The following is a 23141-nucleotide window of genomic DNA, read 5'->3' as shown; positions in this document are numbered from 1 at the left end:
TGGTTGGGAAGGCCCTGGCCGCCTGGTCACCTGGCAGGAACCGGAAGCCGGTTATAAAGTAAAGGAAGGGTAATCCTGCGCTGGGTTTTCGTCTCGGGTTTGTTCCGCCGCCACTTAAAGCCCAGACTCGAAGCGGTCTCTGGCCCGAGCTTCGCCTTCGCCATGGCCCTCAGCGATGCAGACGTGCAGAAGCAGGTGAGGGCCGCCTTGGGGGCCGCGCAGCCGCAGTGCGGAGGGCTGTGCTGGCTTGGCTCCTGCGAGCCGGGTCTTCGGGCGGCTGGAGCTCTGCGGAGGAGCCCTCGGACCTCGGATTCTGAGAGCGGGTGGTGTGCGCGGGGAAGATGTGCGGACCCGGAGAGGGGATTGCAGCGCGTCTCACGTGACCGCTGCTCTCCTGCTTCCACTTGCTGTCACGGATCCTGCAACTGACTCTGCCTTCCATCTTGGCAACCCCCTTTTTCCTGGGGTTTTCACTGCTTAATACGGCAGGATTTTGCGCAGAGGTTGAAAGCTGTTTGTGTTTTTTCCCAACCCACAATAAATGATAGGAAAGAGACTGTTGGGAAAGAGCAGCTTGCCTTTTGAGGACCTTCCTGGTGTGAACCGGGCTTATGCATCTGGGGAAGTCATAATCATGAACCTAAGGTGTCCATTGATATGAGAAAGCCTTATTGCACTTAAAAGCCACACTTTTGGTGAGTTAGGGTTTATGGAAAATGTTAAGCAAATCAGGAGCTCGAGTCAGTTCCTCTGCCCTCTTTTTGAGGCAGGGTCTCCTGTAGCCCAGGCTGGTGTCCAAGTCTTTGTAACTGAGAATGAACTTGGCTCCTTGGTTCTTATGCCTTGCCTCTTGAGTGCATACCTGGCTTAAGGTCTTTTTTTTTTTTTTTTTTTTTTTAATGCATATAATCAGTTTGGGGAAATTTACTTAATATTTTAGAATGTGCTGTACATTGAAGTTTTTAAATATTAGAAATACTGTCATTCTAGTTGTGATGACAGTGTAGTCTAGATGAATCAGAAACAGGCGGAATCATGATTTCAGGCCATCCGGGCTTCACAACCCGACTTCAGAATCTAAATTCAATCAAAATTAAGGAACATTGAAATCACAGTCTAGGGAGAATGGGGGTGCTGCTATCAGGTCCCTAACAAGAGAAAAGTGCTAACCCTTTGTCTTGCTGACTGATAAACGGTCTCCGGGGACTTTGCATTTAGTAGTCACGTTACCAATAGGTTTTCTTGTCTCTTTCTTGTTTGTTTATTGGGGAGGTTCCCTCGGTGTTTTGAAGTAAGTTCTTGCTTTGTGGTGCTGGCTAGCCTGGTAATGTGTAGCCCAGGTAGTCCCCTGCCTCAGTCTCCCAAGTACTGGGATGGCAGATGCAGATCTCCCCACCCGAGCTGCATATGGGTTTCCAGAAAAGGAAGTTGAAAGCTGCAATTTAATACCTGCATAGTTTAGAAAGCTAAGTCTATTTTCTTTGTTTTGTTTTTCGAGACAGGGTTTCTCTGCTTTGTGCCCTTCCTGGAACTCACTTGGTAGCCCAGGCTGGCCTCGAACTCACAGAGATCCTCCTGCTTCTGCCTCCCGAGTGCTGGGATTACAGGCGTGCGCCGCTGCCACCACTGCCTGGCAAAGTCTTCCACTAGTCCTTTTTTTTTTTTTTTTTTTTTTGAGCTGAGGATCGAACCCAGGGCCTTGTGCTTGCTAGGCAAGCACTCTACCACTGAGCTAAATCCCCAACTCCCTATTTTCTTCAAGAACCAGAAAACTCCTGTTTAAAGCCCACTAACTGGCTTGTGAAGCTTCCTAGATGAGCAATGTATTTGTCTTTTGATGCCTCCATTTTTCTGGTAAAAATGTGTTTCATTTCATCCTTATATGCATTAAGGAACAGTAAGGTTCTTTTGGGGGAGTGGAGTGGAGAAGGAAGAGGGAGCTGGGGCAGTTACAGAAGGGAGTAGGGTGACATCCATGAAGAAGGTTAAGAAACCCTATGGTATTTTCACAGAAAACAGGGCTTTGGAACATTTATCACGGCTTCGGGTTTTTAGCATAGGAAAAACATGATACAATGGAAAAGCAGAGTACCCTCCACATGCTCCTAGCAGGCACAAATCCAGTTCCTTTTTTTTTTTGGTCCACCCTCCGCCCAGTTCCCTTCTTACTCCTTGTTAGAACTCTGTGGGAGGCCAAGGCCTACACAGGAAAACTATAGTGCAGAAACAAAGCTTCGAAGTAATGAAGAAATCCTGCCTACAGTCTGTGCTCATCCCCCCACCCCCACCCCCATGAGAACAGGTGTTTTGTGTTTTGAGGGGCTTGTTTTGTTTTGTGGTAGTAGGGTTCCAACCTAGGTCTTGGTGGGTAAGTGGTCCACCAGTGAGCTACACTCCCAAGGCAAGGACAGTGTGTTGTATTCTCAGCAGTATATAGGCCAAGTGCCAAGCATATAGTAGGTGCTTAAGAAATCCTAGATTTAGGGCTGGAGAGGTGGCTCACTGTTTAAGAGCACTGACTTCTCCTACAGAGGACCTGTTCAATTCCCAGCATCCACATGGCAGCTCACAACTGTAACTCCAGTTCTAGGGGATCTGACACCCTTACACAGACAAAATACCAATGTACATAAAATGAAAATAAATTATTAAAAAATAAAAATAATTACTAGATTCTAGCTAGGCAATGGTGGTGACACATGCCTTTAATCTCAGCACTTGAGAGGCAGGTGGACGGATCTCTGTGAGTTTGAGGTCAGCCTGGTCTGCAGAGTGAGATCCAGGACAGCCATGGCTGTTACACAGAGAAACCCTGTCACGAAAAACAAAACAAAACAAAATCCTAGAGTCCTCTTTCTCCCAACATTTTTAAATGTGTTTTTTGTTTGTTTGTTTTGTTTTTGTCTGGAGAGTATAATCATTTGTTACATCAGATTTTCTAAGGGACCAGACTCCAACAAAACCTTATTAGTGGGATAGCAAAGAGAAAAACAAAACAAAAAAACCAAACCCCACATCATTAAATGTCTGTTTTTCTGACTTGGGGTGGAGTTAAATGTCCTTGAGGGGTAATGTGTGGGACAAGGGGTTGACTCATTTTCTTAGAGTCTTGGTTGACTGTAAACAGGCTTCTCTGGCCTGAGTTTAAATGAGTGCCTTTGCTCTAGACTAAGCTGATCAAGGCAGTTCTGTAGCCAAGAGGTCCAGCACAACTAAGGAAGGCAGGGAATACAAGTTTGAATTGGTTTCACCCAGGAAGCCAGATGGATCTTGGAGCATTTATAAACACTGATCACTTTATTAAAGTATGTTTATGGTTTTGAGCCTGGGTTTCACTATGCAGTCAGGCTGGTTCACAAAGCTATCCACCTGCCTCTGCTTCCTGAGTGCAGGGATCACCGGTATGTGCTGCCATACCCAGCTTTTTAAATACTTTAAAAATACCATTTATTTCTGTCTTAGTTAGGATTTCTTTCTTTTGTTCGTTTTTTAATGTGCATTGGTGTTGTGCCTGCATGTGTGTGTGAGGATCCTGGAGTTACAGACAGCTGTGAGCTGCCATGTGGGTGCCGGGAATTGAACCTGGATCTTTTGGAAGAGCAGACAGTGCTCTTCATCATAGTTAGGATTTTGTTGTGATAAAGCAACATGACCAAAAGCAACTTGGAGAGGGGTTTATTTCAATTACACTTACATATCACAGTCCAACCTGAAAGAAGTCAGGGCAGGAACCTGGAGGCAGGGACTGAAACAGAGGCCACAGAACTAACTATTTAAGGGTTTGTTCCTCCTGGCTTGCTCAGCCTGCTTTTCTACACATTCCAGGGACACCTGCCCAGAGGTGGCCCCACCCTCAGTGGGGCTGGGCCCTCCCGCATCAATCACTAACCAAGAACTGTCGCTCAGGCTTGCCTACAGGCCAGTCTCATGGGGACAAGTTTTCTCAGTTGTGGGTCCCTCTTCTCAGATAACTAACTCTAGCTTGTGTCGTTGTGTGAAGTTGACAAAAAGCCCAACCAGGGCAGCTGGCTTATCAGGTGAAGCACCTGATGCCAAGCCTGGTGGTGTGTTCAATCCCTGGGGCCTACATGGTGGAAGCAGGGAGCTGACCTCTACAGATGGCTGGCCTCTGTGGCCTCTGCACACCCACTCACACACCATAAAGAAAAATGGGAAAAGCCTCCAGATGTTAGGTCCTTGGTAGAGAAGGTACATGCAGAGTGCGTTAGGAGCACAGCGGTGGGAGGTTCAGGATACGGCAGGGAAGCTGTCCACCGTGTGAAGACTGGTACAAGTGGAGGGCGGAGCGTATTTAGACACCTTGGAGGGGAGGACGAGCAGTAAACTCGGAACTGGAGTGAGCCGCCTGTGGTAAGAGCTCCGTCCCAGGTCCTCGGTTGTGCGGGTTGTTCCAATGGTGCTTAGAGCAGTCAGTCAGTCTGTACCTCCTGAAGTCTTTGCCCCGTTTCCCTCGCTGCCATGGAACGTGCCCTGTAGACAAGGCAGGCCTGGAACTTGCTCATCCTCTGTGATTACCTCGTGACTCCCAAGTTAAATGTCATTGTCTTCTCTTACTGACTTAAAGCATAATGTCTTTCCCCACACAGATTAAGCACATGATGGCTTTCATCGAACAAGAAGCCAATGAGAAAGCAGAAGAAATAGATGCAAAGGTGAGATTTTCAAATTTCAGTTATCTAAAGGTTCATGCTATTATTGGGTTTTCCCATGCAATATTTATTACTGCTAAAATTGTCTAGTTTCACATCACATCTGGTCAGTGAGAACATATCTTTGTCTTTTTTTTTTTTTTTCCTCAAGATAAGCTTCCCATGTAGCCCTGGCTGGCACTGTCTCAATAAACCAGGCTGGCCTCAAACTCACAAAGGTCCACCTGCCTCTGCCTCCCAAATGCTAGAATTAAGGTGTGCACCACCACCACCCAGCTAAAAAGAAACTTGTAAAAACTGATTTACTTACTATTTGTGTGTATGAAACTGCATGAATTTATATGCACCATGTGCATACGGGTACCCTTGGCCAGAGGGTGTTGGGTCTCCTGTAACTGGACTTAGGGGTAGTGGAAAGTCATCAGATATGGCTGCTCAGAACCGAGCTCGTCCTCTGTAAGAGCAGGGGTGCCTTTAACAGTTGGCTGTCTCTCCAGAGCCACTTAAATTTTTTTTCCAGCTACATTTATTTTGGGGGTGGGATGTTTGCAGCTCAAACTTTCTGGAGTTAGTTCTCTCTCTGCCATGTGGATCCTTGGACCTCAGGTCCTCAGGCGTGATGGCAAATGCCTTAACCCTCTGAGCTATTTTGCTGTGGGCCACATTTCTTTTTTTTTCCTCTTGAGGGCGTCAGTCTCCCAGGCTGGCCCCTTAACTCAGCAATGTAGAAAAAAATGACCATGAACTCCTGTTCTTGACGCCTATGTCCCAGGTGCTGGGATTATTATGTACTACCTTACCTGTTCTATGGCATGCTGAGATTGAATTGCATGCATGCAAGCACTCTACCAAATGAGCTAGGTCTGTTGCTAGTATTCATTTTAGAATGTGATCGATAGTTCAGGGGCTGGAGATATGGCTCAGCAGCTGAGAGCATTTACTGCTTGTCTGGAGGACCTGAGTTCGATGCTCAGCACCCGTGTTAGGCAGCTTACAACTGTCTGTAACTCCAGCTCCAGGGGATCCAGATGGGTGCTTCTGGCCTCCATGGGCATTAGCACACACCTACACATAATTTAAAATAATAAATTTTTAGGAAGAATGTAAAAGTTCAAATACCTGTTAATAAATGGGTAACTTTCCTAAAGTTATACTTCGCTTGTTCTTATTTTAGACAGGATCTCATGTACTATAGACTGACCTTGTATTTCTATGTAGGTAAAGAGGCCTTGAAGTTTAAAAACAATTTTTATGAAGGGCAGTGTTGGCACATACCTTTAATTCTAGCACATAAATTTTTTCTTTTCCAGAGCTGAGGACCGAACCCAGGGCCTTGTGCTTGCTAGGCAAGCGCTCTACCACTGAGCTAAATCTCCATACCCATAAAATTTTTTAGTTAAAATAAAAGAAAGTGCTGTCAGGTGTGAAGAGATATAAGAAGCTTTGTGCACTTGTGGGTAGAAAAGTGAAACACGAGGCAGAGGCAGGCAGATCTGTGAGTTCAAGGCCAGCCTGGTCTACAGAATGAGTCCAGGACAGCCTGGGCTACAGAGAGAAAAACCCTGTCTCCAAAAATTTTAGTGGGGAGGGAAAAAGAAATGTAAAACATAACTGCCTAGGAAATAGTATAGCCCTTCCCCCCCCAAAAAAAAATCCAACAACTAAGCCAGAGGTGGGGATGGGAGGTTGAGGGTGGGGCTCACGCCTTTAATCCCAGCACTCGGGAGGCAGAGGCAGGCGGATCTCTGTGAGTTCGAGGCCAGCCTGGGCTACAGAGTGAGATCCAGGACAGCCAGAGCTGTTACACAGAAAAACTCTGTCTTGAAAACAACTAAAACAACAAAACCCTGGATTTGTACACTTATTTATTATGTGTACATGTGCTCGTGCACTGTATTTTTATTGAAAATAAAACCAAGAAAAACATGAGAAATGTGTACATATAGAGAGATACACAGGTATAGAGAGATAGGCAGGTACACAGACAAAATCCATTAAAACAAAATCAGAAACAATAATAGACATGTAAAGTTTAAAAAAAAAAAGTCCAAGCAAAGCATTATGAGACAAAACATCTGCAAAGGGACCATTGAATTTGTTTTGTGTTGCCCGTCTGCACCAGGCCTGAGGCCCTTAAGTGTGTTTGTATACCCAGTGAGACTCTCAGTTAGGGTTCTATGCTGTAAGAGACGCCATGACCACTGCAACTCTGTAAAGAAAACATTTAACTGGGGCTGGCTTACAGTTCAGAGGTTTAGTCCATTATCATCATGGTGTTCTATGTTGTCATCTGCAGGCAGCAGGAAGAAACAGTGAGCTACTAGGCCTGGCTTGAGCTTCTGAAACCTCAAAGCCCACCTCCTGTGACACACTTCCTCCAATAATGCTACTGCTTATGAGTCTGTGGAGGCCATTTTCATTCAGACCACCACAGACTCCGTTGGAGAAACCTGATTTTTCCTTTGTCAATTGAGGGTAGCTTCTGGGGTAGGGATGGGAGTTTGTGTTCCTTCCCCTTCATTGGCTTGGACCTGTTCATGTTGTCACAGTCTCTGTGAGTTCATATGTGTGTCAGTCCTGTTGAGTCTAGAAGGTCTGTTTCCTTGGTGTCCTCCATCCACTGGCTCATACAATCCTTCTGCCCCCTCTTCCTAAGGGTTCTCTAAGCCCTGAGGGTTTGATGGAGACATCCCATTTAGGACTGAATATTCCAAGGTCTCTGTACATTGTCCAGCTGTGGGCCTCTATTTGCTCCTGTCTCCTGCAGGAGGAAGCTTCTCTGAAACTGGCTGGGTGGACTCTGGTCTGATTCCCAAGCAGTGTGGCCACTCCACGTGCACATCAGTGCCAGGTTCTGTGGTTGTGTAGCTGTCAGAGCACAGTGTGTGGTAGTTCTTTCTCTCCTTTGGGGGGGGGGGGCTGTTAGACATGGCATCAGGTGCCTTTGCGTGCTGGGCCGTCTCTCCTATCCCAATCTTCAAGCTCGTTTTTGTTGGTGCCAGTGTTTAGTTTTGTTGTTATTGAGCCAGAGTTTCACTGTAGCCAGGATGGCCTCACAGAAATCACAGATCGCCCGCTTCTGCCTGAGACTGGATAAAGGCATGGACTACCACATTCAGTTACAGTTATTGAAAGTCATCGGCATCTGATACTCTACCAGAGCCTTTTTTACAGGCATCTGGTAGCACATTCCTGAAATCTCAGCGTTTAGGAGGTAGAATCAAGAGAACTCAGGGTCAGCCTTGGCTTCACTGGTCTTTGTCTTGGACAGAACAAAAATGATAACCCGACCACCTGAAGGCTGAGCTAGGGGGATTGCCACATGTTGAAGACAGGAAAAGAAAATACTCCTAAGTGATGTATAATTTCTAACTCCACAAAGATTGTTGGGGGTTGGAGAGATGGCTCATTGGTCAAGAGCATTATGGCTGCTATGCAAGACCAGAGTTTGGTTCCTAACACCTATATCAAGTGGCTCACAACCACCTGTAACTTCAGCCTCAGGGGAATCTAACACCCTCATCTGACATCCAGAAGCACCTAAATACACATGTGAGACACATTTTTAAAAACAACAACAAAGTAATCATTTTTTTGGTTTTTTTTGAGACAGGATTTCTCTGTGTAACAACTCTGGCTGGCCTAGAGCTCTCTCTGTAGACCAGGCTAGCCTGCAACTCAGAGATCCACCTGCCTCTGCCTCCTGAGTGCTGGGATTAAAGGCGTGGGCCACCACTGCCTGGCCAACAAAGTAATCTTTTTTTTTTTTTTTTCCCTTACAAACTGTATGGCTGTGGCAAGCTTGTTATCTACTTCTTCTATCTTAAATTAACTTTTTTTTTTTTTTTGAATGCCGTTTATTGAAGGAGGGAGGAGGCCTTAAATACAGGCTTTCAGCACAATGGGGGAACCCTGGAGGGCAGAAGTTTGCTTCTGATGTTTTACAATCTTGCATCTAAGCTGTTAATGCCCAATATGCAGGATACACAGACAAGGAACTTCCCTTAAGCATTCAGGAGGGTGGAGTCTGGCAGGGAGTTACCATAGGGAAGATATCAAGATCAAGGTCAACAAGCAAGGCAACAGTTACCCAAAATGGGGGCCAGGGACCTACAGGGCCCCCCCCTTAACTAAAAAATGAGCTTCTGACTTAGGTTGCGTGGGACGTCAGCAGGTCACCTTACCCATCATGGAGACACCTGTCCAGGCCACACAGGCATTCTGTCTTAGGTTGGTGAGCACCCCTAGGAATTACCCATCTCTGAATACTCATTATCATACATGCTCAATCATGTGAGAGCTGCAGAGTTAACTGTTGCCAAAGATCTCTAAGTGGTGCTGAGCTTGCAATGTGTGTTCGACACAGAAAAGACCAACAGAAGTCTTAATCCACCCATAGCCAGTAGGCTAAAGGCAGCTGAGCCATTCCCTTCCTTAACGAGCCTTACTGCAAATTGGAGTCCTTGTAAGAAGGTATCCCGAGAGCAAATGGAACTTGAGTTTGTAAATTTATTACTTTCAAAGCCAATTGAAATGTATATAACTATTGATTAACTAACTGTGGTAGCTACTTTTGCTGCCAGGGTCTCCAGAAATAATAGTAGTAGTGGTCATCATTGTTATAACAGCAACAACGGCAGCAGCAATGTCAAATTCTCTTCTGGAGGATGTGGGCATCCATGGGCATGGACACAACTCCAGGAACATGAACCACCGAGGCCCATTTTTCTTGATCCCAGCACAACTTAAGCTGGCAGCTCTGCAAAAGAATAACTAAGAACCATAAAGAAAAAACCAGCATCTCACAAGGAGCAGAACTAATGGTCTCATAATGGCTACATTCAGGTTTACAACAAAGTAATCTTTGAGGATAAGTGTTATAATAGATTTTCTGTTTCACATAGGGAATGAGTAAACATATCAAAGTATTCCTGGTTCCTGGATGTTTAAAATAAAATGATCAGCCAAATCCAATGTGCTGAATTAATGTATGTTAATTCTTCCTAGGCAGAAGAAGAGTTCAACATTGAGAAAGGTCGTCTTGTGCAAACCCAAAGACTGAAGATTATGGAATACTATGAAAAGAAAGAAAAGCAGATTGAACAGCAGAAAAAAATGTAAGGAGGTGATAGTTAATGCACCAAACTAAAGAAGGCGTATGTCTGTAGCCCAGGTTGGCCTGAGCTAGCTGACCCTCCTGCCTCCCCCTCCCCAGTGAGACTGCAGGCGTGTGCCACCATGTGTGATTTATGCAGTGCTGGAGATCAACTCTAGAGCCTTGTGTTGTCCACACACTCCACCACCCAGCTGAGCCAGGCCCTCGGCCATTAAGAAGGTTTGAAGGTCAACGAAATAAGGTCACAGGGAGTAGTAGCTCAGTGGGGCACTGCTTGGTTACCCCATTCAGGGATCAAAACTCCATCCCCGAGATCTACTCTCCATCCAAAAAAAAGTTCAAAACTATGGAGACAAGCCAGAGCAGTTTGAGAGTCCAGTTCTTTATTTTTTTCTTTTCCTTTTTTTCCCCCTTCAATACAGGGTTTCTCTGTGTTGTATGTAGTATGAATCTTAAAGGTACTTATTAATAAAATCAAACCCCAGGCCAGTTATTAGGGTGAATGCTGGAAGATCAGAGAAGCAAAACAAGCCACAGTTTCCTCACCTCGCAGGTTCCTCAGCTGGTCTTGTTTCCTCAGACTGCAAGCTTCTGAGTCCTCATCCAGAATGGGTCTCAGCTGAACTGTGCTGCTCCAAAACCTGAATACTTAACCAGCCAAATGCTAAACCAGTCAAATGCTTCTAGTTTCTGGTCTTCATGCCTTATATAATCTTTCTCTTTCTGCCCCCACTCCCTGGGATTAAAGGCTGGATTTCTGGGATTAAAGGTGTGTGTCTCCATGCTGGCTGTGTCCTTGAACACACAGAGATCCACTTGGCTCTGCCTCCCAAGTGCTGGGATTAAAGGCGTGCACCACCACCACCCAACTTCTGCTATGGTTTGCTCTGACCCATTTTCTAGCCACCATTTCTGGCTCTGTTCTAGTGGCTGTCTGTTCTCTGACCCCAGATAAATTTATTAGGGTGCACAATATTGTGGGGAACACAATACCACCACACTGTGTAGCCTTGGCTTTCCTGGACCTCATTCTGTAGACCAGGCTGGCCTTGAACAGGGAGTCTAGTTCTTGACTTCAGCAGGTTAGTGGAGTTCTGTCACTGGAACAGAAACCTTAGCTGGGGTGGAAGCTAGTCTGGACACAAGGGTCATAAGTTCAAAAATGGCAAGGATGAACAGGGCTGCAGCGTCTCTCCATAGCAAAAGGTGAAAGGAGCAGGGCATGTGGTACACTCCTGTAGTCCAGCAGAGGCAGGAAGAGCCCTAGGTTCCAGGCCAGCCAGAGCTACACAGTGAGACCTTGTCTCAAAACACAAGAACAAAAATGGTGAAAGACCATGGAAACCCACAGGGTTACTGACAGGTGACTTACTGTTTATCCAGCATCTTTGCTCTTTCATGGGAAGTTGTGTGTTTTTCTGTGGTCATTGGTTTTGATGTTGTAGTGATATTCTCCCATCCCTTTTGTAGTCAAATGTCCAATCTGATGAATCAAGCCAGACTCAAAGTCCTCAGAGCAAGAGATGACCTCATCACTGTGAGTATTTAGCTCTAGTGGTTATGGAACTGTGAAATGCCCATTCACTTTTTCAGGATAATCACTAATTAACATTTAGAAATAATGGGTTTTGTGTTTGGTTGGGTTGGGTTTTGTTGGTTTGCTTTGTTGATAGTGTGTCTCAATAGGTAGTTGGCATAATGATCCTCCAGTCTGTCTTTTTGTTTTGTTTTTCAAGGCAGGGTTTCTCTGTGAAACAGCCCTGGCTGTCCTGGAACTCACTCTGTAGACCAGGTTGGCCCTGAAGTCAGAGAGACCCACCTGCCTCTACCTCCCCAGTGCTGGGATTAAAGGCGTGTGTCACTGCTACCCAACTAGTCTGAGTCTTCTGAGTGTAGAGTTACAAGAAAGCACCACCATGCTCAGTTTAATGAGTATTTTTTAGATAGAAAAACGTTTAGCAGATCATTATACTAGATATTAATAATAAATGAAGGCATGATAATAGTCTGGCCTTGAGTTTGGTGACCTTTTAAGCTAATGGTATACCAGACAGATCATACAGCAGCAAGAAACAAACCATAGAGTACATGGAGGAGGGGCCGAATATAGAGCCACTAAGAGCCACACCTACTTTCAATTTAGAAAAGAAATTGTTTTAGCCAGGCGATGGAGGTACAAACCTTTAATCCCAGCAATAGGAGGCAAAGGCAAGAGGATTCTCAGTTTGAGGCTAGCCTGATCTACAGTGAGTTTCAGGACAGATAGGGCTATACAGAGAAATCCTGTCTCAAAACAACAATAACAAAAAAATAGTTTTTTGTTGTTTTATTTAGAGGGCAGTATCATAAACAGTATACATCGAATGAGAGAATATAGGCGCCATTTAACAGGAAAACAGCATCATTCAGAAAGAATTGTGGCCTTTTGGAGAAGAAAACATAGATGTGGACCACTTAGTTCAGAAGGAATGAGTTTTTGAATTATGTTTAGAGACTAAAGGGTGCCAGCTGGGCCACTGTTTGCTCTGGAGGCACAAGCTTCCTTATAAAATGGAAAAATAAGAGTTCCGTGGCTAGGCACAGTGGCTCCACCTGTCACACCAGCACGTAGCAGGTGGAGGCAGGATTGCCTGAGCTAAGGCCAGCCTGGGTTATAGTGACCCTGTGTCACACATACAGCCAGCTGGTCTTGATGGTACAGATCACAGGGAGTTTGAGGCCAGCTTGGGCTACAGAGTTAAGATCCCATCTCTAAAAAAAGAAAAATTAATTTTTTCATGCATTATTCTCATGGGTTTTTTTATTTATTTTATGTATGTGAGTGCTCTATCGATTTCATGCCACAAGAGGGCATCAGATCCCACTCTAGATGGTTGTGAGCCACCATATGGTTGCTGGGAACTGAACTCAGGACCTCTGGAAGAGCAGCCAGTGCTCTTAACTGCTGAGCCATCTCTCCAGCCTATGAATTTTTAAAAAAAAAATTTTTTTTTAAGTTTTAAAAAAAAAATTCATTGCTTATATGTATATCTGTGTATCATGCGTATGCCTGAAACCCTTGGAGCCCAGAAGATGGTGTCAGACTTCCTAGAATTGGATCTACAGACAATTGGTAGCCACCATTGTAGGTACTGGGAATCAAACTCTGTAAAAATAGCCGGTGCCCTTAACTGCCAAGCCTCTTCCTGTGTGTGTGTGTGTGTGTGTGTGTGTGTGTGTGTGTGTGTGTGTGTACACACATACATACACACACATATACGTACTTCTGATAATAGTTTGATGTTAGATTTGACCCAGAAAACTTCTTAAAGTTCTTTGTAAAAAAAAAATTTTAAGCCCTGCAGTGGCTTTAATCCCAGCGCTCAGGAGGCAGAGGCAGGTGGATCTGAGGTCAGCCTGGTCTACATACTGAGTTCCAGGATAGCCAGGGATATACGGAGAAACCCTGTCTTGAGAAAACAAAACAGAAACAGGAGAACACTGTAAAGTTCTTTTAATCTACGGTCAAATACTCCATGGATCTGGGAGGCCTGGGGTCTGTTTGCCTTTGTATTAGGATGTCTGACATTGGAACTTGCATTGAGCATGCCTCATGTCTGGGAAGCTCTTGCACTGGTACAACTGTTGTAACTGGGTCCCCAGCACCACATGAAATTGGTGCACACCTGCATCCCCAGCATTCAGATGGCGGAGATGGGGATCACTGTAAGTTCCAGGCCAGCCTGGGCTACACTGTGAGACTGTCAAAAATAAAAAGGAAAGTAGATGTATGACTGTTTTAAGCAACCACATTGTGCAGGATCACTGTAACCTAGGAGAGAAACATTCCAGCTTTTCTCTATGTGGTCTTGGATGTCCTGGAACTCACTCTGTAGATCAGACTGGCCTTGAACTCAGAGATCAGCCTGCCTCTGCCATCTAAGTGCTGGGATTAAAGGCATGTGTGCGCCTGGCTGTCTTTGTCTAGAGACAAGGTGCCAATAGTCCTAGAATCTGGAACTCCCTATTGTGGGAAGCCAGCTCTCACTTTTCCAGGGCACTCTTGAGGAGAGAGGAATAAGAAATACTAGATAGAAATGATAGGCCTAGCCGACAAGAGGAAAGACCGAGACACAGGACAGCTTCGGGAGGACCTGGGTCAATACCCAAGGCCCAGAACTTTATTCAAAGTGGTTTTTATAACAATGCCAAGGGGCGAGGCAAAAGACCTCCCCTTGCTAGATACAGCCAAGTGTAGACCCTTCCAATATGGTAACCATGCCCGTGGTCCAGTCATCTCCTTATGCAGCACTGCTGGGTAAAGCAAGCTCAGATTCTCTGACACTGAGCAATTTGTTCCTCCACACCCTATGTAGTTGAGTCAGGCCCTGGACTCCTGATCATCTTTCCACTGCCCCAGCAGTGCAGGCGTGTACCACCATACTGGCCAGATGTTGGTGTGTAGCCCCAGCTGGCCTCAGGTGCTTACAGCAGTGCTCCTTCCACCTCTGGATTGGAATTACCCTTGTGTGGATCTTTCCAAGTTCATCAGTCCCTAGGTCTCTGGGCCGAGTAGACCTGCTAGACTGAACTCTAATAGCAAGGTGGTGTTTCCCACCAGCACGGGGAGGCAGGCAGGTGGACATCTGGGTTCAAGGCCAGCCTGGGCTACAGAGCGAGTCCAAGACAACCAGGTATACATAGAGAAACCCAATGGTGTTTCATGGGCTAGGGATTTAGTTTCCTGGTAAAGTACTTGCCTGGCAAGTACAGGCCCTGGGTTTGGTCCCTAGCACTGGGCAGGCAGAGGAACAAGGGTAGCATTTCTTTCGTGCTTGCTTTTTTTGTTTTCATTTTTGTTTTTGTTTCTTGAGACAGGGTTTCTCTGTGTAGCCCTGGCTGGCCTGGAACTTGCTCTGTGGACCAGACTAGGCTCAGACTCACAGAGATCCACCTCCCAAGAGCTGGGATTAAAGGCATGAGACTTAGTTTCTTAGCAGCATGTGTAATGCAGACATGTACATTATCATGTGTCTTGGGATGTGTGTGTAGTGAAAACCCAGCAATAGATGTGAGGCGGTGGGCATGAGCTGTGATGGGTAGATAGAATGCTTTTTCTTTCCATTCTTTGTAGGATCTGCTAAATGAGGCAAAGCAAAGACTCAGCAAGGTGGTAAAAGACACAACCAGATACCAGGTGCTGCTGGATGGGCTGGTCCTCCAGGTATGCTTCTATGCCAAGTTGGCTGTGCACAGCTGCAGTCCTGAGAGCCTGGAACGTCTGTCTGTCAGGGCCAGCTCAGTTTTCCCACCTCGACTTCTTTTTCCTTCCTTTTCCCTGTGTCTATGTGCTGCACAAGGTGGCGACATCTGTCTGTCTGTCTGAGACGATTTCATGTGATTGTACAAGTCCTTTCTAACTCTCTAGTCAAGTCCACCTGTTGGCTGCAGCTTTACACATCCGTACTTTGGTTTGCCCTTTGAAATACTTGGCTTTAAACCCGTGTTTAGTGCTGAGGACACAGCTTGGTGCTAACGGCAGACTACTTGCATAGCTTGGGATAACCCTCAGGTTCAGTGCCTAGTAAACGTTCAAGCAAACAAAACTGTTTGCTTCTTGGTTATGAATCCTTTATTTTACTCATGTTCGTGCAGAGTTTGTCCTTGGTCTGGTTAATAGGCTTCCATAGGAATTTGGTTGACCATTGAAAGTCTCTGGTTCCAGCCTGTGTCTAGTGTAAATCCAAGCTGTGCTCCCTGTTCTCATACTGCATGTTGTCTTTGCAGAGCTTACTGGGGGACACGGGAAGAACGCCAAGACACTGTTCCGTTGTGTTTCCCACTATCGACTCTGATTGCTTTTACAGGGCCTGTACCAGCTGTTGGAGCCTCGGATGATTGTGCGCTGCAGAAAACAAGATTTCCCTTTGGTGAAGGTACAGAACTTAGATTAGTTGTTGAAAACAACACAGATGTTGTTACCACTGAGGTAGTCAAGGCAGGAACCTGGAGGCAGGAACTGATGTGGTGTGGAGGGGTGCTGCTTACTGGCTTGCTCACCCTGCTTGCTTTGTTTGTTTGTTTTTTTGTTTTTGTTTTGTTTTGTTTTTTAAGATTTAATTTATTACAAATACATTGTTCTGTCTACATGCCAGAAGAGGGCACCAGATCTCATTTTAGATGGTTGTGAGCCACCATGTGATTGCTGGGGATTGAACTCGGGACCTCTGGAAGAGCAGCCAGTGCTCTTAACCTCTGATCCACCTCTCCAGCCCTGTTTGTTTGTTTTGAAACGAGGTCTTATTATGTATCTATTCCTGGCTGACATGGAACTTACTATGTAGAACAAGCTGCCCTCGAACTCATAGATCCTCTTACCTCTGCCTTCCGCTGGATTTGAAGACAAGTCACCACACCCTGCTTTCTTAGAGCACTCAGGACCACCAGCCCATGGGTGGCACCACTCACAGTGGCTGGGCCTTCCACATCTACCACGAATTAAGAAAATGCCCTACCGACTTACCCACAGGCCAGTCTTAGGGAGACATTTTCCCAATTGAGAATCCTTCTTTTCAAGTGACTAGCTTGTGTCAAGTTGAGGTAAATCTAGCCAAGACAGTGAGTGATTCTCCAGCATCTAAAATAGACTACACACAGGCAAGTGGCTCAGTAAAGCCACATGGAAGACCAGGGCTGACGCCTGCGAGGTGTCTGACCTCTGTGCACACACAAATACTGTAAAAAGAAATAGTTTAAGGTGCTCCACATTTTGCTTATCCATTCTCTGTGACAGTCACTTATTTGGTCTTGGTTTCTGGCTGGCTTGGAACTTGTTATGTAGACCAGGCCTGCCTTGAGTTCACAGAGAGCTAGCTTCCAAGTGCTTGGGACTAAAGGTGTGTCACCGAGCCTGGCCCTCCAATTTTTACTTAGATTTTTGGAAGTGGAAGTTTGCTTTTGTTGCTGTAGAGCAGCCACAGTTTGTAGTTAGAGTTTCCTGCCTGGCCCAGTTAAGACAAATCTCTCTTACCCGCCAGACCCATAGTCGCTCAGACCCAACCAAGAAAGCACACAGAAACTTACATTGTTTAGAAACTGTATGGCCGTGGCAGGCTGTTTGTTATCTACCTTTTCTATCTTAAATTAACCCATTTCTGTTAGTCTAGACTTTGCCACATGGCTTGTGGCTTACCGGTGTCTTTACATGTTGCTTTCCATGGCAGCGGCTGGTGGTGTCTCTCTCCAACCTTCTACTTCCCAGAATTCTCTTCTCTCTTGTCCCGCCTATACTTCCTGCCTGGCCACTGGCCAATCAGAACTTTATTTACACAGAGCGATATCCACAGCAACAGTTGAGAAGTCGCTGTGTGCCAGGGCACGGCTTACCTTTGAGACTTAGACCAAAGGTCTCTGGGGTGGCTGCAGTGACCAGATGCCTAAGGAAGTTCAGTCTGTTGGAGTTTTATTTTCCCCAAGGCAGGCTTTCTCTGTAGAACAGTCCTGGCTGTCCTGGAACTCACTCTGTAGACCAGGCTGGCCTCGAACTCACAGAGATCCGCCTGCCTCTGCCTCCCGAGTGCTGGGATCAAAGGTGTGCGCCAGCACCGCCCGGTTTAGTCTGTTGGATTTTTTAGGAAGGGCCACACAGTCTCCTAGGCAGTTGTGTTTTACATCTCGCCCCCCACCTTACCCTCCAGGATTTTTCAAGACAGGGTTTCTCTCTGTAGAGCAGACAGGCCTTGAACTCAGAGATCCGCCTGCCTCTGCCTTGTGTTTTACTTTTGTACCCACAAGTGCACAAAGGTTCTTGTATCTGTTTCTTCATACCCAACCGTACTTTATTTTAATTAAAAAGTTGAATGTGTATGCATATTCTGCCTGCCTGTATAAACCTGTGTGTCTGGTGCCCTTCCAGGCCAAAAGAGGGTGGTGGGTCCCCTGGCACTGGAGTCACAGATGGTTGTGAGCTGCCTTGTGGGTGCTGGAATCGATTCCCAGCCCCTGGAAGAGCAGACTTTGTTTTTAACCCCAGCCAGCCTTCCAGCCCAGTCCTCTAGTCCTCGTCAGGGGTGTGGATCACACCGCGCCTCCTCAGTAAGCGGGAGTCCTCGCTTCTGCAGCTGCCTGGGAAGGGCAGGCTGACAGCCCAGCCCCCACCGCGCTCCTGACACACAGGGTCTGCTGCCCCACTGCACCCCTGAGCCTGTCACTGCCCCTGGTGTGGTCATTCAGTCGATGAGCCCTCCCTCCCTCCCGTGTGCAGGCTCGGGATCATGTGACCAGCATGTGATCAGCAGCAGAGTTTGCTGTTACTTGAAAATCTTTCATTGTTTTCTGTTTGGTTCTTCCCCCAGGCCGCAGTACAAAAAGCAATTCCTATGTATAAAATTGCCACCAAAAAAGATGTTGATGTCCAAATTGACCAGGAGGCCTACCTGCCTGAGGAAATGTAAGGAGAATTCTGTTGTTGAATGTGCTGCTTGCTGTGGGAACGGCTGAGGTGCCAGCCTTTTAGAAAGTGGTGGTTGTTGTTTGTGGGGTGTGGGGGGTTGGCTCAGTGGTTAAGCCCATACCTGCTTTACTCCCCAACCCTAAATAAGAAAGTGTTTTCTTGGGGAGGTCTTGGCTATAGGACAGAGGCGTGGCTGTTTCCTGCCCGGGCTCCGGTTCTCCCTCGTTACTGGAAGCTCACTGAGCTCAGAGTGGTTGTGCTTCCACTGCCCAGAGCTGGGTGTAGGTTTCTGTGTGGGAAGTGTGGAAGCTAGCCCTAGGGAAGTGAGAGCCCGTGCCCAGAGCGGGTGCCCACAGCTGCCTTCCGTTCAAGTACCTACGCGGTTTCTTCCAACTGAGGAAGTGGCAGTGCAGGTGGGGGTACACTTTAGAAACTCCCCGTTTGGGCAGTGGTGTGTGTCTGACGTCACCACCACTGCCTGCCTGACCTGGGGCAGACTCTTGGGACACATTCTGAACCGAGTGGAAAGAATAGGAGAGGCTTAGGAATGTAAAATGGGTTGAACACTGTCATCAGTACTAGACTTGGGGCTTTGGGGTTTTGTTTCAGTTCTTGCCACTCCAGGTAGAACCCAGGAGGTCATGAACATATTGCTGACTTGGATGTGGGTTTCCTTCCCCACTCCGCCACCTACTGTCCAAGCAGCGTTGGACCCTTCTTAAGCTCACTGAGCTCTTTTTGTTTCTGTTTTTCTGGTGGTGACGGGATGAGACGGGACTTCACTCTGTAGACCAAGTTGGTCTTGTTTCCAGCAATCTCAAATCAGGAGGCTGGGGTTATGGGCATGGCTCACGTGCCCAGCTGACGTCATTGATTTGAAGTGAGATCATGTCTAGGCAGCACTGGTGCCGGTGTGCTGTGGAAACGGAGCAGACGGTGAAAAGGGCGTGAGGCATGGGCTGATGCTGCTGGAGCCTTGTCATCATATGTGTTTTGAATTTCAGAGATTAGAATAGTAATGATTGGGCTGGGGCGTACCTCCAGAGGGTCTGCTTAGTGGATGTGAGACCCTGGGTCCCATCCCCAGCACCAAAGAGTAATAAAGTACCTGTGTATAGTACCATTCCATATACAGTATAGTACTATCCCATTGTACGGTACCTTCGGCTCTGAGACACCACTGCCATAGCCAGGTGTACTAATACTTCTGAATAAACTCTCGGGAAGAGCTGGTGTGTAGCACTTGACAGTAATCGAAGACTCGGGGTGCTGAAGCAGTAGGTTGTCAAGAGCTCATGACCGGCATGAGTTTGTTTGTTTGTTTGAATGCAGCCAGAGCTGGGTGGCGGTGCACACCTTTAATCCCAGCACTTGGAGGCAGAGGCAGGCAGATCTCTTGAGTACAAGGCCAGCCTGGTCTACACAGCAAATTCCCCCATCAGCCAGGGTTACACAGAGAAACCCTGTCTCGGAAAACAACAAAACAAAAGCTGTAGGCTTAGCCAGGCTTGGTGGCTCACGCTCAGGAGGCTGAGGTGGGATATGTGGTTTATTGCTTCTCAGCCTTTTGGCTCAGATCAAGAGTAGAGTGTTGGAGGCCAGTGTGGACTGTATAGGGAGAGCCTGTCTCAAAACACAGAGAGAGCAAAGCTGACACTCGGTGCTGGCCTAGGACATTTTTGATTATCCCTCTCTCCTGCTATCCTCACTTCCCCAAAAACAAAGAAGCAGGAGTTGGGATTTTAACAAAGCACCATCTTGCCATTGAGGAGCATCAAAGGGGGAGTGGGTATGTCTGTGGCCATCATCATCCACTGAAATGTCCCAAGGAGAAAGTTCAAAACCTTTCCCAGCCTGTGCATAATGGCACATGCCTGTGATCTCAGCAGAGGCAGGGGGATAGTTAGATGCTGAGTCCCAGGCTAGCCTGGACTACCTAGTGAGGTGGTGTCTCAGGCATCATCTAGGCCTTGTCTGATGGTCTGTTTATCTCAGTAATTCACAGAACTGGTCATGAGTGGCTCTTGTTGCCCGTGGTTCCTTGTAATATAGTTGACTTGCATATACCTCTTGAGTGCTGAGAGGCATTGAGTGGGATGGCAAGGCAGGGTGGCTAGAGGCAGACAATAGGCTGTTGAGGATGTTGAGTCATCCGCCCTCCCTGTCTCTCAGCAAGTGCCTCCTCTCCGGAGTCCTGTTGATTCATAGCTATGATCACTGAAACCAGTATCCACCTAGCTGGGGAGGCCTGGCTATAATTGAACAGTATGATGTAACTGCGTGGCTGTGCTCAGCAGTCCCTTGGTGTTGTGTGATTGGTCTCACTGAAGCTGTTGAATAAGTGTCAAGCCTGTTGCCCTGTGGTGCACTGTACTTGCCTAGGCCACCTTGTGTCAAGGGAGTGGTATAAGTGTCATGGATGTACACCTGGTCAAGCCTGTTATTTCTTGTGTTCTGTAGAGCTGGTGGAGTTGAAATCTATAATGGGGATCGCAAGATAAAGGTTTCCAACACTCTGGAAAGCCGGCTGGACCTCATAGCCCAACAGGTAAGTACAGAAGAATTCTGGTTACCTCTTGGCTGGTCCCGCCTGCCAGCTCCCAGATAACCACACAGAAACTTACTAATTATGAAAACTCGGTTGACAGCTTAGGCTTGTTTCTAACTAGCTCTTACAACTTAAATTAACCCATTTCCATTAATTTACTTCCTGCCTTGTGGCTTTATTACTGTACTCTGCCCACGTTGCTTTCCTGCTTCCTCCATGTCTGGCTGGCAATTCCTCTCTGGCCCCAAAATCCTGCCTAGCTATTGGCTGTTTAGCTTTTTATTAAACCAATCACAGTGAAATATCTTCAATAGTGTAAAGGAATATTCCACAACAGGCTGGCACTCGCTCTCAAGTACTGCAGAGAACACAGGCCCTTTCAAAGTGAGTGCAAGGCTGCTGCTGGTTCTCGTGTTGCCACACTTGCACACTGAACTCTAGGAAACAAGCCTAAAAGGCTGGTCATCTTCCAGGCATGGTGGTCAACAGCCATGCTGCTTAGTTAGGCCAGGTGTGGTAGTGCATGCCTAGAGGCAGCCAGATCTCTGTGAGTTCCAAGCCTAGTCTAGTCTATAGAGTGAGTTCCAGGATAGCCAGGGCTACACAGAGAACTCTTTCTCAAAAAACAAACAGAGTAGTTTAGTCAGACAGGGTAGCATTGCCACCTGGGAAGCTGGGGTAGGATTATTGTGTCTGAGGCCAGTCTGAACTGAGATTGAGACCTGGTCTCCAAGAAAGTACAGTAATAACTTCAGGCCTTTCCTGCCTTTTTGTGAGCAGTTGGTGTTAGCACATAGTGTGACTGCTTAAGTGCCTCTGGCACAGGGCGGCAGATAGGACAGGTCTGATGTGCTTAGCTCCGACTTTGCCCTGTCTGAGGTCCTCATTTACTGACGGGCTTCCTTACAGATGATGCCGGAGGTCCGGGGAGCCTTGTTTGGTGCAAATGCCAACAGGAAGTTTCTGGACTGAGCCTGGGGAGGTGCAGTTCATCGAGGCTCTACTGGAGACGCAGACATCTGTGTGGCTTCCTCCTTCGTTCTAATCCTGGTAATCAGTGGAAACCCTCTGCAGCTCTGCCCAATGTCAACCGAAGGGCCACTTGGTGTGGACAGGTGCCCAGGCCCAGCTCATCTGACACCACAGCTGTGCACTGGTTCTGCAGCAGGACGTGAGGGTCAGATGATGCTGCGTGGCCCTCACCATTCTTTCTCTGCTCCTAGACATCTAGAGTGAGTTGTGCATGCTGTCCCCTGCTCTTTGGGTGTAAAGTGCATGTGGGGCTTGCATTCCTCCAACAACACCAGCCTCACTGTTACTGTTTGGATCTAGTTTTCCTTATCTGTAAACGTGATTTAAAATCTAAGCCACAAATATTCTTTATTTATTAAAACAGAAGACTTATGTGGATTTGGTTGTCTTTTTTGTTGTTGTTTTTGGTTTTTGGGGTTTTGGGGGGTTTTTTTTTGGTAAAGTATTGTGAGTTCTGCTGGGCACAGTGAAACACATCTGTGGTCCCAGCTGTGGTGAGGATTGTTGAGCACCAGTCTGCCCAACAAAGAAGACCCTGCCGCTGCCGCCGCCGCCGCCACCACCACCACCACCAAAAGAAAAAAAGAAGGACTCCAGAAAGGAACTACTTCTGCATCCCTACGGTATTGATATTTTACTAAACCTTCCTGCAGCTCTGTGACCATGTGGACACCACACATAGATGTTCAGTGTACCTGTCCCAGAGTCTGGACAGCCTTGTGTGTGCACACGTGCTAGGGTAGGTGCCAGGGCCTCACATGGTAAGCTTAGGCTGTACACTGAGCCACACCCCCAAACTTTGGTCCATGCATCTATTCTGGAACAGTTTTATTTGGACAAAGTGAAAAAAGCCCAAGTTTTGGAGGGAGGAGCTTTGTGTTAGTACCGATCCTGCCACGGCCACCATCCATCTTTCCCCTGTCCTGAGATGAATGCACATTTTGCATACACATCCGGCCGTCCCCAGGACCAGGTTTTTAGTTAGGTAGGACTAATGTAGGTTCTTTTCTGTTAGGGAATTGTCACTGCTCCACTAGCCAGTTGTAAGGAGTGGTTTGTCCCAAAGCGTGGAGTTGTATTGACGAGTACATAACCGGAATAAAAGGTGGTCCTGGGGGTTGGGGATTTAGCTCAGTGGTAGAGCGCTTGCCTAGCAAGCGCAAGGCCCTGGGTTCGGTCCTCAGCACTCTAAAGAGAAAAAAACAAAAAGGTGGGCCTGAAGGTGGTGGGGAGGATGGACGGCCAGCAGCCCTGGGAACAATTGAGGTTGGCCTCTTGATTCAGGTTCCCCATTCTCCTTGGGAACAAGGAAGTGGTGGCGGTGCCTGCGGAGAGCTGGACCCC

General features: G+C 47.0%; 1 protein-coding gene across 1 annotated transcript; it reads left to right on the top strand.

Annotated features, from left to right (window-relative positions):
* The first annotated feature begins 25 nt into the window (after positions 1-25).
* On the top strand, positions 26-22175 carry Atp6v1e1 (ATPase H+ transporting V1 subunit E1). The gene is made up of 9 exons (XM_036182895.1): positions 26-195; positions 4608-4673; positions 9678-9787; positions 11257-11323; positions 14900-14989; positions 15633-15701; positions 18120-18214; positions 20678-20765; positions 21675-22175. The coding sequence occupies exons 1-9, from the start codon at positions 163-165 to the stop codon at positions 21735-21737; spliced, it is 681 nt and encodes a 226-aa protein (XP_036038788.1). The 5' UTR covers positions 26-162; the 3' UTR covers positions 21738-22175.
* Positions 22176-23141: the final 966 nt, after the last annotated feature.

This window comes from Onychomys torridus, chromosome 3 (genome assembly GCF_903995425.1).
Source record: "Onychomys torridus chromosome 3, mOncTor1.1, whole genome shotgun sequence".
Classification (NCBI taxonomy): Eukaryota; Metazoa; Chordata; class Mammalia; order Rodentia; family Cricetidae; genus Onychomys; species Onychomys torridus.
This window is presented reverse-complemented; position numbering and strand designations above follow the sequence as displayed.